This window comes from Micropterus dolomieu, linkage group LG01 (assembly GCF_021292245.1).
Source record: "Micropterus dolomieu isolate WLL.071019.BEF.003 ecotype Adirondacks linkage group LG01, ASM2129224v1, whole genome shotgun sequence".
NCBI lineage: Eukaryota > Metazoa > Chordata > Actinopteri > Centrarchiformes > Centrarchidae > Micropterus > Micropterus dolomieu.
In genome coordinates, this window is record NC_060150.1 from 4,426,007 (window position 1) to 4,445,304 (window position 19,298).

At 39.8% G+C, this 19,298-nt stretch overlaps 1 protein-coding gene across 5 annotated transcripts in view; it reads right to left on the bottom strand.

Moving 5' to 3' along the window:
• LOC123973064 (diacylglycerol kinase zeta-like) overlaps positions 1-19,298 on the bottom strand; it is a 117,857-nt gene that overhangs the window by 54,435 nt on the left and 44,124 nt on the right. For all 5 annotated transcript variants that reach the window (XM_046052956.1, XM_046052947.1, XM_046052930.1 and 2 more), the window contains 19 exons: positions 17,459-17,515; positions 17,152-17,220; positions 16,295-16,366; positions 16,024-16,140; positions 15,327-15,398; positions 14,782-14,880; positions 14,526-14,608; positions 14,351-14,411; positions 13,904-14,017; positions 13,511-13,648; positions 11,514-11,592; positions 11,286-11,341; positions 9,884-9,946; positions 9,222-9,295; positions 8,414-8,525; positions 7,511-7,597; positions 7,176-7,288; positions 6,886-6,986; positions 3,184-3,263 (listed from right to left, as the gene is read on the bottom strand). In XM_046052956.1, the coding sequence (XP_045908912.1) occupies positions 3,184-3,263; positions 6,886-6,986; positions 7,176-7,288; positions 7,511-7,597; positions 8,414-8,525; positions 9,222-9,295; positions 9,884-9,946; positions 11,286-11,341; positions 11,514-11,592; positions 13,511-13,648; positions 13,904-14,017; positions 14,351-14,411; positions 14,526-14,608; positions 14,782-14,880; positions 15,327-15,398; positions 16,024-16,140; positions 16,295-16,366; positions 17,152-17,220; positions 17,459-17,515 (1,647 nt within the window). The remainder of the gene's footprint in view (positions 1-3,183; positions 3,264-6,885; positions 6,987-7,175; positions 7,289-7,510; positions 7,598-8,413; positions 8,526-9,221; positions 9,296-9,883; positions 9,947-11,285; positions 11,342-11,513; positions 11,593-13,510; positions 13,649-13,903; positions 14,018-14,350; positions 14,412-14,525; positions 14,609-14,781; positions 14,881-15,326; positions 15,399-16,023; positions 16,141-16,294; positions 16,367-17,151; positions 17,221-17,458; positions 17,516-19,298) is intronic.

The following is a 19,298-nucleotide window of genomic DNA, read 5'->3' on the forward strand; positions in this document are numbered from 1 at the left end:
TAATCCCCTTCCCCCACCACCCGCCCACGCACCACCGCTATCTGTTGGAAACATAGTTGGACTTTCCATTAGCAACATTGCCCAGCAACATTGCTCAAAAAGTTGCCCTGTGTATCATCAGCTTTATTGAACCCTATAAATTGCTCTTAAAGCTAATTAGCGTTGTTGAGGTATCAAAATTAGTAATATTTTTTATTAAATTAAAATTGTATTGTATATTCAGTTAGTCCAGGGAATACCATAATCTAGTATCCCATAGGTTTAAATATTTAGCTCCAGCCATTTGCTACATGAGGAAATTGTCCAGCTCTATCAACTAAAGTGAAAACTGATCTGCAGAGATGGAACATCCCACTTCTCTCTCTCTCTAGCTGGTAGAGTACAATCCATTAATATTAACGTGCTCCTATCTATTTCAATGTTTACCCATAATTTTACCTTAACACTTACTTATATTTTCCATAATTTCCAATTTTATATGGGGTTGTAAAACCCCCAAGAATTCACAAAGCTCTGCTCCAGAGGGGGAGGTCACAGAGAGGACTCAGCCAACCAAATATTGAGTCATATTATGACATATTATGGCAGCTAAAATGCGTAAAATTGTGCTCTGGATCTCGGGTTACAGATAATAGTTGGATCCAGCTAGAAAGTAACTCCATGTCTAATTAATTTTTATTAGTCAGTTGCGTACTTATTTTTTTATTCCAACTTTCCTAATGGTTTTTTTACTCACATGTATTATTCATGTGTTGTATATGTATATAGTTGTATACAAGAGGGTAACATGGTTGCAGATCTAGCAGTGTACAGGTTCATACATGTTGGACTGTGACCTTGTGGGCTGCTGTGCATAAGGTTGACATGTTGATTTTGTACATCACCAATTGCCCATTCCCTTTATTTATTTCTTCTTATTTTATTGTATTTAAGTTGTACAATTAATTGTACTGTGTACTATAATTGTTGCTATTTTATTTATTTATCATTACTTTGTTTTTGTGAGAAGGGAGGGGATTAATGGGAGAAGTTAAAAACAAAAACTTAGCTGGAGAACTTAAATGAGTAATAACAATAGGGTATATTATATCCATAAATCAGTCAATTCCTGTTCTCACTTAACATTTCCATCTCACATTGGTTCTGTTTTGCTGTAAGAAGATTAAACATGGTATTATTTGTGTATCTGTGTTTGTGTATTGTGTTGTGTAATGCATTACTGGCCATATTCTGTACTTTGTAACCCCTAGAGTGCAGAATCGGTTCTGTTTATGTGTGTGGGTGGTGTTAGTTTGTTTAGAGTTGTGTGTGTGTGTGTGTTGGAGGAATTTAAAGCAGGATTTCATGTTGGTGGAACATTTACAGCCCTCTTTAACTAGATATCTGTCAGTCAGTCACGCTGGCTATCACTCACAGGTGTCAGATGTAACCGTTCTACCGAAATCCACCTCTGGATTTAGACAGGAAGTACTCATGGGTTTGATGGTTGAAAAAACATTTTAATAAGCCTGATAGACCTGACGCAGAATCGGAGCAGTCTGGTAGCTCCTACTTGAATCTCTCTCTATATTGCTGCTGTGATTAAATATTGTCTACGTATAAGCCTGTTTTGGAGAGCCATGTCCCAGAAAGATCTTACATTTTGCTACAGAGCCCCCAGAGCGTCACATATAGAAAATCTTTTCAGAACTACATTCAATTTTATTCTCATTCCCTATGATACATAGGAACAGATAGTCTGTTGTTCCAGTCCAGTTATAAAACACCGGCAGTTTAGGGAAAGGAGAGATGATGTGACACTTGACATTTACTGCTCATTATTCCTTTCAAAAGGCCGTGCTTCGACTGTATTCAGCCACTGGCCGTGAGCAGAACTGCAGCTGCTCTGCCTGACTGTGCTGGATGAAGCTCTGATTTACTGCTCGGACTACGGCTGCATCTGTGGTTGAATCTGCGATGCTATGGATGGATAATTATGGTAGCTGTACTATGACTACTCTCCTTTTAACTAATTAGCCAAGAGAGCATCATTAAGCTACACAACAACACTTCTATCGAATATGACAGATGTGTTACCAGTAGCTTCACTACAACGCCCGGTGGGCACAACCATGTCGATTCACTGCACACATACAACACGTGCATGTAGTTAGTGTTACAGTCAAACTAATGTCGTCACAGACATAATCATTACAATGGTATGATGTGAGGTGATAGTAGCTATCACAGTAACTGCCAAAGCTGTCATCCCTATAGTCATATGCCCAAGAGATGGGCCATGGGGTTTAGTAACTGTGGTGTAAATAACTTTGGTACAGCATACTGCAATTTATTTTATTTTGGGGAGGTTGTACATCTACTAGTGTAATGTGTATTCCTGTACTGTGTACTCCCTTGATTTAAAAGATGTGCATCTTTTCTTAACTGTTTTCCTCCTAACTGACGTTACTTCCAACTCCCTGCATTTGCCTTCTTCCACTGACATCATATTTACATTGAATTCTGCTGGCAGTCAGTGTGGCATACTGTCTTTCCTGCGTGTGATATCGTTTTTACTTTTAAGTGTTGCTTGTTTGCACTGATTGTCAATGCAACATGAAAGATATGACTGACTTTTGATGCCTTTAAGGTTTTCCAGTAAAAGTGTTAGCTGTTAGTTTCCCTTGTGCCTCTGAGCCAAACAAAAACAACACTAAAGCAACTCCAGCATCCAGCAACTACTGACCTGCAGTCCCAAGCATCTGAAAGAGGGATGAACAGAGCAGAAGTCCTAGAGAGGAAGACGGGAGCATAGGAGAGCAGAGAGGAGAGTGGTCTACAGGCTTGACAACTTGCAGCCCACTGATTGGTTGAGCAATTACATGCAAATTTCAGAGAGAACTTAGCCCTTCCCACAGGACCATCATGCGAAGACATCCACTTTCCTGACTGAAACACATCACAGTATTGCTTTCTGATTGTTCTGCATCTGTTTTTTTTTGTGTTATGTAAAACGAATCCGACATAATTTCATTAACTCAATTTGCACACTGTTTGATTAGTGTTGTTCCAAATAAAATAATTTCTGCGTCCTCTCTTTTTCATCTGGCTTTGTGTGACGGCTTTTTTCTTTTTTTTAAACAATCAGTGACACACAACTGTGCCCTTTTCATCTTTACACACCCCCTCCCCCCTCCTTCTTACCTCCTGCAAACGCTGGATGTGTTCTCTGCAGGTTTCTAAGTCGCTGTCACCGTGAACCACGATCAGTCCCATAGGAATGGCTGCAGATACAGAGGAACAAGACAATTATCCAACAGCACTTTGATATCTACTTATACAGTGGTGCTCAACTCAAGCCCTTAGGCCACTGTGAGTGCTGCTAGTTTTAATTCTGGTCACTTAGCAGGGACGGAGGTAGACCCGGGACTCCAGATGAATGTAATTAAATATATGGTAGTCTGGTGAACCAGCCTGACTGCTACATCAAGTGTTTTGGGGCACAATAACACAGCTGAATTAGTTTTGAGATAAGAGAAAATGCTGGAAGTTATACTGGAATATTTGCTGAGAACATACTCTTTGTGACAGACTGAAACAGCTTATAGGTAAGGTCACACCGGGTCGTTTAAAGTCTTTTAGGGCAAATTACAAGTCAAGGGAGACTTAAAGTTGTGTGTTTTACATGGGTTACGGTGTAGCTTTAGCGCCTCCTCAAAAAGGACAACGTCCACTACAGAGATACCGTTTGGAGACCACAAAAACTGTGATTGGTCAGCATGGGTTACTTGTGTTTTTGATGCCAGTGGATTGCTACTATTGAAAAACAATCAAGTTGAAAAAGACACAGTAATCCGTGGCTTTTCCCTAACATACCGGAGAAAAGACCAACCTTCTGCCCACTGTAACTGCGCTGTATCATAGTGAATAAAAGAACATAAAAACGTTGATTGTGCAGCAGTCATCTCCTATTCAGAGATGAGACGACATGAATAGGAACTCCAGTGCTTCTATAGCCCACCGCCGCTCAATATCACAAAAAAATGAAAGAGAATTTCTGTGTGGTAATATAATTAAGGCGCAATACAGCCAAATCACAGGCGACACATTTGCTCAACATCTGACACTTAAAGTGCCAAAATTCATACTTGATGTTGGCATTTGTCTTTTATTTTTTTAAATGAGCCTGACCAAGCTGGCCCGTCATCAGTAAGCCGACGTACGTAGTTGAAACAGTAAAGGCTGCTCCCTGAGGCGGCGCAGGTTTGCCTCCCGCTGCACCAACACAACACTGCTGGCTATACATCACACAGCTCATTGTGCTGGGAGAGCTGTCAAACCGAGCGAGGAGCTCCTGAACCCACCCACACAGACACAAACACACACCTCTCATTGACACTAAATACCTCAATGAAGAAGACAAAGCAAGCAAAAGAAACTTCAACTAACAGAGACCAAGTCAGATCTTGGCGGATCCTAGAAAAGTGTAGCCTGTTCACTTCTGGGCAAATTCACTACTCTTCAAACATTCCTCACACATAACAGGCAGGAAGAGCAGAGGAGGTTATTAACCATCTTCAAACAACCACCACAACATTGCTTTCAAATAACAACTATTGCATTTTTTTCATAGACTCTTTGAGGATGCTCCCTTTTTTAACTGACCTTTTCAAGTAGCAGACAAGTAGCAACTGATTGGTTGCTGTGCATGGTGCACCATGCTCTGTTGTGCATGTGATAGATAGCTCATGTGTTCAGGATTTTTGTAACCACACAACAGAATGTGGGAAAAAGGCAAATGGGCTGAACAATTTCCAAAGACATTATACATATTAGTGCTAATTAGAACAACAAGTTGATTATTTGATTAGTCAATTAGTGATAACAACAGGCAAACGTTTTGATAGCAGATTAATGAAGTCACGTGTCATTAAATAATGCCAAACCTTCTCGGGTTCCAGCTTCTCAAATGTGAGGATTGAAGTTTGTCTTTGTTTTATATAATTGTAAATGAAATACATGTGCAATACAACAGTTAATGTGCAACATGTCAATGTATTTACATAAAAGCTAATGTGCACACAAACTACACACAGTAAGTTTACATTATCCCACACTTCTGCATCTATTCTCATTATCATCATTTTACATTATAACTCACTATATTAGCCAGTACAGCATTTATAACTAATTGTATTATAATAGCTTTGTTGTTGGAAATTGGACATTTGGTCTTGTCATATCTTGTTATTTTTATATCTCTGAATGACTTGGCCCCTGATTAAAAAAGAAGCTCGTCAGAAACAAAAATTTAACTTAAGGCTCTCTGAAATCTCTTGTTGGTCTGCCAAAACAACTAATTTGTCACCTGAGCATCAAACTATATTATTGTAATTTATTCAATAGTATCTTACATGATAGTTTTTGTATAGTTATACCTGTACAGTTATGAAAGGTTAACAGCAACAATCTCTTTTTTCTATCCATTTTTAGGGTAAAATACAGAGCCAACGTGAGAGAAATGGCATTGAGATGATATAACCACTGTGCCTCTGGGTATGAGGCATATTTTTACCATCTCCCCAAGTGTGACACATCCACAAGTTGATAGCAGTGATTGATTTGCATAATGAGAAAACAACTCAAACTTCAGAGAGCAAGAACAAAGGATGAGCTATAAAAAAGCATGGAGATTTTTAAATTTTACCAATAGAGGAAACATTTTGGGATTAAATTTGATATATTTCATTTTTTTGATACATTTTAATATGAATGAGTATGAAACACGAAGACATATTCCCTTGATGGATTAGGTTTTAGTCCCTGTACAGTACATACAAATGATATGTAAAACACAGAAACAAAAAGAACCTTTTCTGCATTCACATCAATTTAAAATAGTTACTGTGTTGTAAAAGGTAACAGCGCCACCATGTGTCAAAACTTTGTCAAAAGTTAACATGAACTACCTCTATGTGTGTGTGTGCTGTGAGAAAATAAACAGATAGGAGGAGCTTTCCCTCTCTATATTCCTGAAACATCAGCGATTCAAGCGCTGCTCACCGTTGAGCATTCTATGTAAGTTAAAGTCATCTTTCATACGTACACAGACACACACAGCAGTGAGGAATGAGAAACAGTGGGAAACTATCTTTTTGACCCTCACATCACTGCTCCACCTTCTAATCATCAAGTGATTTTATTACCACTTCAGCCTGAAGATGCTGTTGTCACTTAGGAAGGCTACATCAACCTGCAGCTTCATGACCCTCTTAATAGACATCTTAATCACATACTGACAAGCAAGAAGCAGCTGGTCGAAAATGTGATCAGATAAGACGAAATCATCTTTACAGAAAATAAGATTGACATTTAAAATACAAGTGTTTGTATTTTTGATGTATTTAAGCCTATTGCTTTTTGTTTTTGTTTTGCACAGCATACATTTCCTGATTTTTTTTATTATGAATTATACACCATTTAAAGGCCATAACTTCCACACACTTAGTCAGATTCAAGCAAAAACTGGCACATACATTCCCTGGTTCGTATAAGTATATGTAATTTTGACTATATGTCCATATTTTGTTATTTTGCTTATATTTGATAAACATTTTGTCCACAAATATTTTGATAATTCACAATAAGGGAAGCACGTCATGGCTTGAGATACACTAGGTAATAGTTTCCACGAATTGAATAAACTGTATGGCTGCTTTGAGCAAATCAACTTTCTGTGAACATGGCATAACAAAAACATTGGTTTGAATCTATAATTATTATCATTAACACTGTATGTTTGTTCATGAGAAACTCTTGCATGAAGTCTGGTTATGACTGTTCGGTGCCTGTGAAAGCAAAACACATGTAATGTGATAATATTAGCGCGCGTGTGCGTTTCCTTACATGCTTGTCGTAGTTTCTCCTTGTCATAGTGCAGAGCCTCATAGTCAGCCATACTGATCCTGTTGACCCTGATCCTCAGCTTGTCTGGCACTGGCTGCTGACTGAGACACAAACAAGACCAGACCACTTTTAGCAGATTAATTATTATAAGTTATAGCTTTTCATGTCCATCTAAAGGCTCATCTGTTGGAAAGTAAATGTCACACACGATAACGCTACTTACCATGGCCATGAAAGAAGAAACTATTACTGACTTGAGCGGGCTAAAGGTGTGTAAATGTAAAACTTACTCATTGAGGTGTGGTATCGAGGTCCGTCGTTTGGTTTTCTGAACCATGTTTGCCTGGTTTCTGAGGCTGATGCGGATGACAGAGGGAGCAAGTCTGCATGGTTCACCATCCACCTAACATCAATACAAAACAACCAATCAATCACACAAAGTAAATTCTCAAACAGGCCTTTATTTGAAGCAGGCTTGTATTAGAGACGGGTCTTTGCAAGTGTATTGGGTCGTATCAAGCCTCCTTGTTTTCTGATCTGCCCCGTTTGTATATGGAACAGTATGAATGTTAACAACTGTGGTGCTACAAAGCAGTACAGTGACAGGTATATGTACAGTATGTACCTGTACAGGAAGAGGTTTCGTGGTGGTGAGGGTGACTTCTCTGCACTGGTTCAACCTTTCGCCATGACCTCCGACCTGCAGCGTAGCCTGCACACACACGCACAAACACACACGTCAACATTTCAGTTTGCTGGAGTAATGACTAATTGCTATGACTTCATTAAATACTGTCGATTTGTACCGTTTCCTTGTGGCATCATATCGTGCGACAGATGGATGATTCTTTTTCTATGCTTTTAACTTATGATGGTAGTTTTTAATTACTGGGTCCAATTAAAGCTGTACTGTCTGTATGCAATATAATGACATTTATGTGCGACAGCATCTGTTTTCTCTGAAAGATAAGTCTTTTGTCATATTTGAAAAACGTAAAATAATAATTTAACTCTGCTCTGCTGTTCTTTCCAAAATCCTCAAACATTCATCTGACCGTCTGGCCAGCTGCACATTAAAAGACTTTTTTTATGTGTGTGACTCAAAAGATGTAGCTGGAAATAACATAACAGAGCTCATTGGTTGTTTTGCACAAGAAAATATTTACATTATTTTGTATGAGAATATAAAATATGGAAAGTCATGTCAATATCTCAAACGTCATACAACTCAAGATAATATGACAGTTCCAGCTACCATCATTCTTTGGACTAGCAACTGCTAGTTTGGGAAACCAGTTTAAAATCTTTTTATTGAACAGAAAACTTTTTTTTTTGAGTTAGAAAGATCTTGAAGCTTCTGGAAATATTGTTTAAATTGAACTAAACCTAAACTTACCTTAGGCACAAACACTGTAAATATTATCATAAAGAGTAATAATACTAATCATCACAACCGACACCCCTTGTAAGATCACATTCATATTTATAGAAAGACAGACTCTCTACCAGTATACTGTGAGCTCCATACCAGTGAAGTCATAGTGAATCCAATGACCTCGATGTATCCATCATCGTGGCGTTGAGGTTCAAAGTCGCGATGCTCACTGGGGTTTCCCCAAGGTGTAGTGCCTGCACAGTACCTGAAGAACACAACATGCACTGTCAGAGATACTTATGTCAAGATGCTGACAATTTATAGCGTGTGGTTGTACAGATAGATTTGGTGGAAAAGGCCCTGCTGCTTAAGGGCGCTCTCAAAGAATCCAAACATACAAGGACTCTGCTGAGAGGCCTGATTCCCCAAACAAGAATTATTTGCTTAATATGTATTAGCAGATCCTCGAGCCACCATCCTGAATCTAACAAACCACCGAAACCACAAGCAATTAGCTCAACCGCTACAAAACTTATTCTGGATTAATACACAGGAGGATCTGTATCAGGGCTTTATGGGTATACTTTAATGGATTGGTTCAAATAAAACTGATCAACATCTGATCCTTTCTTTACTGATGTGTAGTCCACCTCACCTTAAAGTGTTCAAATGGCAAAGATTATTTGGGCGCCTACTGAGTGACACTGAGAGGATGGCAAAATGCACATATTGGCTTAAATTCACTGAACAAATCACACATATACATATTCTTTCCACCAACATGCACAGATTTTTAGTCTCTGTCAATCAGGAAGGAAAATAAACATTACAATTTAGTAAATACATTAGCATGACATGTCAAGGTAATTTTACACTTCTGGATGTTGTGTAATAAGGGGTAACCTCTTTCAGCACGATTTTGGGTTGAAAGTAGTATCAGTAACAGTAGTGGCAGTGTCACCTGGGGATGTTGAGGAAGACCAGACACTGCAGCTTCAAGTCCTGGACCTTTGATGTTATATCTGTCCCGTCACACTGGAGACGGAGAGAGACAGAGAGAGACTGATTTGATTGCATTTTAAAACACATTTATTTCTTCATAAACAAGGACATGCAAGACAAGACATGTTAACCAGACTACGCAGTAGAACAATGATTAAAAAGTATTAAAGATGTCTCATAGAAACAGAGGGTTAAAGCACAGCTCCCCCTCACCAACAGAACAGATGGCTCCAGTGAAGCACCACGGAGACATACTGTAGAGTCACTGAGTAAAACTCTGTGACTCTGGCCAACAAACATTGGAAACTTTATTTTTCTACTTTTATAAATGGACATTTTGGCCACTTTTTTGCATCGTTATTCCACAGGAAACAGTGAAAAATAGTTTGTGTGGCCCGACAGTCGGGTTTTAGAAACAAAGCTGTTGACAGCCTGTGGAATCACCACAGTGGTGAAAAATCCCCCCACACTAGTTAACAATCATCCTGCACATTCATCCTCTCTCTCCAAGCAGTATGTTTTGACAGAGAGAGGGAAACAGACAGAGAGAGAGAGAGAGAGAGATGGAGCGACTCGGTGTTTCCACAACAATAACTGACTGCTGGATTGACAGGGACTCACCACCACTTTGATGTGCTTAGACAGGTCTTTGGAGCTTCGCATCAGGAAATCGGAGAATGCTGTCTGTATAAGACACACACACAGACAGGCAAACAGGTCAGCAGGATTCTCTCAGAGGAGCACATTGTGAAAACCCACAGTAGGATGGAGCTTTCTTCCACTGCCTCTGGCAAAGTCAGAGACAGAGTGTTCTCAAATAACAGTCTTCTTCACAGCAAACATATTTAAGTGTGTCCTTTATCACGCTTCTATAGAGCAGCCCGACCTGAGTCATTTAATGTCTTCTAAATAAAATGGAGCCTGAAGACCAACACCTGTTACACATCCTGGAAGGCAACTGGTGTGATATAACTGAGAGACCCAGAACACTTTAGCAGCACAGCTGGTATGATAATAATACTAGAAGTCTCCTTTGCTTTAGTTTCTCAGCGTACAGTCGTTTAGCTTCTGTACTTTAACTCTCTGAACGCTTCAACTGTCTTGAGTTTGGCTGGAGACCAGGGTGTGTCATTGTTACAGCTCACCCTACTGCGTGATGGTACCTAGCAGTCCAAGCACGCACAAAGATCCTCTATATCCACTGTTCTTGGATACATTTACAAAAGGTTTAGAGAGCTTTAATTTCTGCTTTTATGCAGGAACTAGGGGTCCATGATGTGGTCAGAGTGAAGGATGGTGTGGAAGACACTGCTGACTGTACCAATGATCCAAAATATTCTCCTCTCTGGTTGGGAATTAAATAAACTGTCTGTATTTGGGGATGTAATGTCTGAGATTAAATCTGAATAAAGAAGAAAAAGAAGAAAAAACAACACTCAGTGAAATATGATTTACTTCTGAGTTTAAGATACATAATGTGAATACGGACATCCCAGAAAGGTGACAGTGAGAAACCTGTGAAAAGACTGTTGCAACTGGTGTTTGTATGACAGGTGTATTAATTCAACAGTGGAGAATATTTGACTTGGGTTACTGACTATAATGTTCAATGAGAAATGACACAAGGAGACACATCTTCATAAACATTTGACTGTCCTGGAACGTGTTATTTTGGTGACTGATGATCTCATTGAACTGTATCTAATAGAAATGTTGTGAGTGAGTGATGGCCTTTCACAGTGCAAATGAAATGTTTCAGAAAAAGTAATTGAGACAAATTAATTTAATAAAGATATTCAGTCCTCCAGCATTTAAGCTTCATCAAGTCCGTCCACGCTGCATGTGCCAGCGACCTCATGTGATGCTTGTGATTCATTTTTACAACATAACTACAGTGTTGAGATGAAAATGACGACTTGTGATTGTGCGTTGGACAGCAAACAAGCATATTTTGTGTTAAAATGTTAAAACTGTTTTAAAACAAACATTCACACACTGATCTTTAACGCGGAGGTGCACTCACCCCAGCATAGAACATCTTATTCCTGAAACGACTGTTGAACTTCTCTGGGTTGGCCTCTAAAACAGCGACAGACAGAGAGACAGTAAATCAATAAAACATTTCATTTACAAGTAGCATCAATATTAATTTAAACAATTCTAAGGAGCTTCTCAAATAGTATATAGTGCAGTTGTGGCCATTACCAGGAATATTTGTTTGTCATTGCTCTGATTATTAATATGAATGTACCTCTTGACTCGTGGAACTCCAGAGTCACATGGGCATCAAATCCAAGACTGAAGTAATTGTTGAAAACATCTAGAGGAAGCTGAGAGAGCAAACACACGCACAAAGATAAAACACAAGACAAGACCAACTTCTGATTTGGTCATGTCACCGTCACAAACTCCCAAAATTAGTGAGTATTGATTAGCTGGTTCACACAGATGGCCCGAGTAGAATTCTAAGGAAGTTTTTCTCTGCTGTTTTTTGACTGCTTTTGCCAAGATTATGGAAAAAACAATCTGGATTCTCAGTGACGACGGTGGATAAGAGGAAATAAATATCCTATGATAAAGGTGTGAGAGATGGGAAATTAAAAAAACAAAACAATGGAAGGTGAAAAGCCAGATTAATCATAACCCATTATGGAAATTATGAACATTTTACTAAACAGTAGGTTAAAATGTTTATCAGGTAAATTAACATGTTTTGATTTTCTATTTGACTCTTTTTTTAAATTGTATTTCTGTGTCTTTTCCCTATGTTGCTTTTGTGTTTTATGTAAAACACTTTGAATGTCTGTGTTGTTGAATGTGCTGTGCATGGCTTCAAGAGTTTATTGAATTACAAGCGAGCTCTGTCTGCAGCCAAAGCAGCTTATTTCTCCCTAATCAGCCACAATAAACACAATCCTAGATTTTTAAACTTTCTCAAAAGCTGCCATCTGTTAGCTGCTCACCCTCTATGGCTCATGTTTGTTTACACTTTTTCTGTAAGAAAATAGATGAGATTAGATACAAAATGACTCATCTCCAGCTACCTCTGCAGGCAAATCTTGAAACCATCTCTCTCTGACATTCTTCTAAACCAACCACCTGCCTCCTCGTTGCCTTACCAGCAAAACTTTTTAAAAGATCTCTGCTGTGGTAAAACCTTTACTTAAGAAATCTTGATCCATGGTCTCCAAATAATTTTCAACCTTCCGTTCATTTCAAAAGTACTAGAAAGAGTTGTGTCACATATTTAACAGTTATCTCTTTTAACCTTTTCAATCTGCTTTCAAGGCCGGCTGCGTGCTGGTACTGAATAGTTCAGCGTGCTGCGGCTGAAATTTTAACTAGGACAAAACTATTTTATTTTCTTCTTCTTCGTGCCCCCTTCCTGTGGAATAAACCCCTGTTGACATTAGACAGTGTGACTCTACTGGGGCCTTTAAATCCAAACTTAAAACTCATCTTGTAGCTGTTACCACTTGACTTCCAGCATCAGTCAGTCTCAATGTATCCATGTTTGTCCTGCTAACGAGTATATGGTAAATCTTCTGAAAACTTCACTTCTGCAACCCCGTTTGTCATGTCTCTCTCCCCCTCTCCCTATTTATTCCTTGTCCTATCTTTTCACTCAGACGTCTCTGTGCTGGACCGCTGGCGTCCTGGGACCTCTCTCTCTCTCCCCTGGCTGTCGGTGCTTCATTCAAGATATTCTGGATCTGGATCTTCGTCCTCCAGGAGATTCAGCCCCCCTCTTGTCTCTCTCTCTCTCCCTCTGTGTGCTCCTTTCTCCAACCTGTTTGAATGGCGTGTCTGCCCTTGTCCCACAATCTATTTATAATTTTGTGATCATGATTATCCATACTGTAATTTCATTATGCTGGCCTATTCTGTATATGCAGTATCTATTGCTCGTCTGTCCTCTTTAACTCTTCCTGAAGTTTTTTTGGGGAGTATAAAATTACCCAGATGTGCAGCCTCACAGAAGCAAGCGCATCAGAGACTTAGTTTTGCCTGGCATCCACTAACTTCAATGCGGATAAAATGATTTAATTGTGCGGCTCAAGAGTTTTCAAATGTTATCGAACTGAATGGATATGATTTTCATAGTGAAAAAATTATCCACGGTTTTACAGCCACTTCTTTAAGTCTTCTGGGGCCAGTGTGCGTCACGTGACGGACCCGGTTTGGCCAATAAGTCACATTGGCTTCAAAGCATGGCACACATCCTGGGGGCTTGGTATGTGCACTGACCTTATCAGTTATTTGTTCTTCCGCTTCAGCCACTGCGCTTTGGTTTGGTTCAACCTGTAGATTCCATCTGTCTAGCTGGACAACCGCTCCATCCTCGACATGGGACAGGATCTTAGACAGAGGTTCGTCTGTGTAGCCCTGAAAATACATTCAGAGCTACATAAAACATACAGGTACATATGCATCTGCTGAGAACATATAGCTGTGTGAACCAACAGATTAAATGAAAAAACAAAGCAAATGCAGAATATTCAATGCAGCATATGAGGGACTCGTTGAGTGCTGAATTAGAAGTGAGCCTGCAGTAGCTCAGATTTCCAACAGCTGGGCTATCTGGATGCACTAATTCAGTTTAGTTATGTGTCAGTGTGTTTTGTCAGTGTTTGCACGCACCCCTCCCCAGTTGAGGGTCCTGGCGAGATCATTTCCTGTTCCAAGTGGTAACACAGCAACAGGAGGGTGAGGGTTTAATGCCAGTTCATCAAGACAAGACAGGATCCAGCCCACCTGGTTCAACACACACACACACACACACACACACACACACACACACAGACGTGCAGATTTGTAGCTACAAGTGCTCATATCACCAGGTTTAATCTGCTACCTCCCAATAAATATTCATGTTTTAAACTATCCACAGTATCACACCGGTTTATTCTTTTTTAAGCTTCTTTGTATTACTTAGTCTGCTCAATCACAACTATTTTCTGTCACATGTTTCTATCCTCTCTGCAGTTTGTAGGGTGAATATTTAGTGTTGTACTTTACAAATATATTTCTTATTATACATCTATGTGTATACAAATAGTCTATGTCTTTGTGTGTATTTCTACTCACAGTGCCGTCCCCCCCACAGGCCAGGATCCTCAGGTTGTGGACTTTACGATACAGCTCCAGGCTAAAAGATTGACAGATTGATACTGGTTAGCGGTCAAATCAGACCAGAATCACCAGTAGATGTTCACTGATGTTAATATGTGTGTGTGAAACGACGACGAAAAGAGAGACCTACCCCTCCTTTGGTCCTCCTTGGTTCAGGTCAAACACCTGTCTGGGGTTCAGATACCACATGAAGGACTGCAGGATCTTAGTGCCCTGTCAGGCGGAGAAACCAAAAGGACATTGGAAGACTGGAACGTAACAAAACTAATTTGCAGGGTTAGGGTTAGCTAGGACTAAGACCATGTATTGATTGACTACAGTTGTTTACACACTGGCTGACTAATGAACTGGTTTGAGAAAAGGTCCCCTGGATTGTTCATGAATACCTGGTTTCCTCCACTCTTGGGATTGACAAACACCAGCAGTGGTTTCATCAGTGGTGAAGGGATGGGTCGAATTATAAATGGCTTCCACTGTCGTCCTTCCTGCCAGAGAAGAAGATGATCTACTCAGAGCCTGAATAGCAGAGCATGGTGTCCCTATACATTACGGAAAACTAACAGCTCGTTAGCCTTTCATTTGTAGATAAACACAAGCAAAAATCTACCAGAAATCATGTGTAATCTCTTAAAATCCTTTACACTTAAAAGAGTTTCAGAGGGTCACATACAAAGCAAAGAAACTAAACCACTGTGACGAGAACGACTTTGGGTGGACAAGTCAGATTTCCTCCATGGCTATGAGCAGAAAAAGTGGACATATATTTGATGTTTAGTGCATTCCTGGGAAGTAAGTTGCACGCAAATAATAAGAAGCTAAAGTGTCAGAAACAAAGAACCAAAACCACTATGAGGAGTATTTATAGAGAGAAAAGCAGTGATATCTTCTTGTTCTGCTTCTAGAGAGTCACGGAATATATCACAGGACTGACCTCTACTCCTTTCTTGCTGCTTTTCCTCTTGAACGATGTTCTCTTCTTCTTCTTACTCGACTTCATTGACGACTAGAGACACAAAACAGAGACAGGTTGATTTCAGGAAGAGCAGGGAGGAAGATGTGATGCAGTTTGTTCTCACAATAAAAGATGTTTCCCCTCATTAAAACAAAAGTTGAAGTAATAGTATATTATTAACATCAACACATCCGCATTCATTATTAACATAATACATCTCTGTGTTGGAGACAGAGTAGCTCAGTATATCTTGATTCACACTGTGCAGCATATTAAGCTAATGGTGATGTAGAGTTGCGGCCCGACGGCCAACCGAGCATGACTTTTGTATGTTAGCGGTCGAGGCTGTAATGATGTGGAGTTGTTATTTGTTCAGCTTCTTGCATTGTTTTCTGCACTTGAAATGTTTAGCTTTTGTTGTTTACACTTTTCATTGCTTACAGTGGGTGGGTGGATGTAAGTTAAGTATAAATGCAAATGGGATGAAGGACAGTCAATCATGTTTTCTGCTCTAAAGGTCCCATACATGTTATAACACATACAGTGTTTGTAAAACACACTCGTGCGTGCATAATGAGACAGGTACTGTAGAGGGTAGGGTTAGGGTTAGTGGTTGTCTCTGACCCCCCATAAAAACAAACACTCTTTAGTTAAGAGTGACTAAAAGCAGTGTTACCTGATGGCGTCGAACCCGAATGATCCATGTGGGTGGAACTATAAGGGCAGCGTGAGCGCCAATTGGACAAGCCTCCTCAATTTGCTGCAGCATGAAGCAGGACACCTTGTTGTGATACTAAAGAGGGAAATACAGTAAATATATGTGTTTATATATATATTGTATGTATGTATATATATTTATTGAGATCTGTAGAATAGAAAGAATATAATTTTGTGGTAGTGCATCTTAAGTCAAGTCAAATGTCCCTTTTTCAAACAAACATACTCACAGCCTGTTTGCACCAGGAGCAGCTGATGGCCACAATCTCTTTACTGTGGAAAGAAAACTTCTGCTGGAAACCCTGCACAGAAAAAAGAAACAGAAAGGATCTTGCGCTTCACTGCTACTTAAAAAAGTATTTAAACTACCAGTTTCATTTATTTTATATAGTTAAAAGGTTACTCAAGCAACTTGTAAGAGAGAAAGTTTTACTGGACTAATAGTGTTGTAGTCAAGACCGCCCAAACCGAGACCAAGTCAAGACCGAGACAAGACCAAAACCTTAAAGGGCTGAGACCAAGGGAGGCGAGACCGAGTCAAGACCAAGACCAGTTCCCCACATTACATGACATACAATATAATGTGGAACGAGATCATAGGCACTTCTCAAATTGATCTGAAAGATCCACATTCCCATAAAAACGCCCACATACAAACACTAAGAGCTGAAATCAACATAAGCATCTTTATTCAACACTGTTTTTCCATGCTTACCATCGCGGGGAGGGGTGACGTTAATGGTAACAACACATTTTTAATTAGGGTTATTGGTTGCATTTGAAGCAAGAGTTTTACATCCAATGAAAGTTAGTAAGTTAACAAATAAATCAGACAATGCAAAAGCAATTTATTGATATTCCCAAAGTTATGGTCTTGACTGGTCTTGAAATAAAATACAGAGTCTTCAATGTCCGAGACCGAGACAAGACCGAGTATAAATGCGGTCGAGTCCGAGACGAGATCAAGACCATCAAAAAGTGGTCTTAAGACCGGTCTGAAGTACTACAACACTATGTACTAATGTTAAAGAACTCAAGTTATAATGAGCAAACATAATCAACATAAAATACCAGAAGTACCACCCACCTTCCCACATTGTTTACATTTGCCTTCTTGCCGTCTCCGATGCACCCAGTGATGACGTGCCACAATGGGCTGAACAAACACAAATGACAAAATTTGTTATTTTCAAATTCAAATACCTTACTTAATATTACAGTGCATCCATGAAGCACGTAAAAATATGATTCAAGGTGAAGACAAAGTGAGGATTGTTGCTGTAGCTCTTGTGGTTTCTGAGGTTTCCCTGTTAGAGTGATTGTAAAACAGCCCCAGCAGCAGCACTGCCTGGACCCCCAACAACAATAAGTAGAGAGAAACTTCCACAACTCACCTCTCGAATGTTCCTAGAGGCTGATTCTCTGAACGATGGTTTACACCTGAAGTTAATCTGGAGGAGAGTCGAGAGGAAGAGAGGTGTGAACACTTAGATGATAACTGGGCTTTCCCAAACTATAGTACACTGGGTACTGTGAAAGGTTAGAGGGGAAAAGCATGGACCTCCTGAACAGACAGCTGTTATGACATGAACACATCTGTAGAGCCATGATTGGAATGATTTCCAATGATCAGGTTGGCAGGTAGAACTCGTTTTAGGAGAAAGAAGCAGTGAAAGTGGGCTCCACCTCCATGGGAGGCACCATGATTCCCCAAAGTGAAATGTCCACAGAAAAGAAAAACCAGGGTCACCCTGACCAGAGTAGGGACACCACCGGACACTGTGGTTGCCAGGCTGAACACTGTTGGGTCAACAAAGCTGTTTTGTTTAATTGTTCTGGTTCATTTTGATGACAGATGATAGTTTGTTTCTTCACGTGGTGGTTCAGCCTTGCACATCACAGACGTCAGTGGTATCCACATTGTCATAATGATAAATGTATGTTAGTCATTAGTTTCACATGATTAGTAATTATACTATTCTTAAAGACGACTGTGGCTCAGGACGTAGACCGGGTCGTCCACTGATCAGAAGGTCGGTGGATCCATCCCCTGCTCCTTGAGCAAGAAACCGCACCCAAAACGGTGCCATCGGTGATGGGGTGTGTGACTATTATCATCATAAACAGACTCATGTTGTTCTAATCCACAGAAAATATCTGAAAGCTTCCAAAGAGATCATTTATGTGTGTATAATGTGTACAAAATGATGTACAAACCATTTGTCCGTCCATGAATATTTCACTCAGTGGAAGCTGTACTGTGGTTTCACTACAGTGATACAGTGCAGTATGTGTCATACTGTCATTATGTATATTGAGTATTTTCTACTTAGCAATGTAAAGAAACTCCAAATCAAATGCTGGTTTCAGAATTGAACAGGTCGTGACCACGTGAAATCAAAAAATAAATCAAAATAAATCAGCTATAAACATGAAAGTTTGTTCTTCGCCATGGAAAAAGACAAAATCCTTGTTTACAGAATAAACTAATTTGTAAACACTATCATTGAATGTGTATACCAATGCTGTTTTTACAGTTTCACAATAGCTTTCAGTTAAAACTTCAAAGTCTATCTGCTGATAAAGAAAGTAGGACGTGCTTGTGACCGGTCCTGATCCCTCTGTGCTGTTCCCTCCACCGCCAGTTTCAGAAAGTGACCTCCCGGAGGTCTCCTTACCCTTTGAAATCAACAAAGCCAAACCCTTTAAACCTGTTAGATTAATTAGATTTAGACAGAAGATTCTTCGTGATTTAAGGAAATGAAAATGACACCTTTTATAATGATGCAAGACCAAAGGCGAAAGTTTTCAGAGGGTGTGTCTGACCTGGATTAGATTTCAAATCCATTCATTCACTCATTCGTTTGAAAAGTGGATTATCCACAAACCACAAACACAAAACATGCTCTATCTATGTTTCCCATACGCTGTAGTGTTTTTATTTGGGCAGCAGCCCCGCATTCATTTTCCCCCACCAACAAAGAGTTTTTGTTTACTTCTTGCTCCAAATAAATTCTCAAGCTGAGGGAAACACTGAGATCATGTTGCGCTCTGGTGTCTTTATGAATTGATCGAAGTGAGGTCCAGACACCACCTTTGGTCTGTGGGTTTCTTTCAGAGTGAGGGATCGCAGACGGGGAGAGAGGAGAGAAAGAAGGAGCTTTGTGTATCTCACTCTAAAGTTGGGGTCACTGAGTGGCAGGGTGGAATCCAACAGAATGGCTCTAGAGCTGG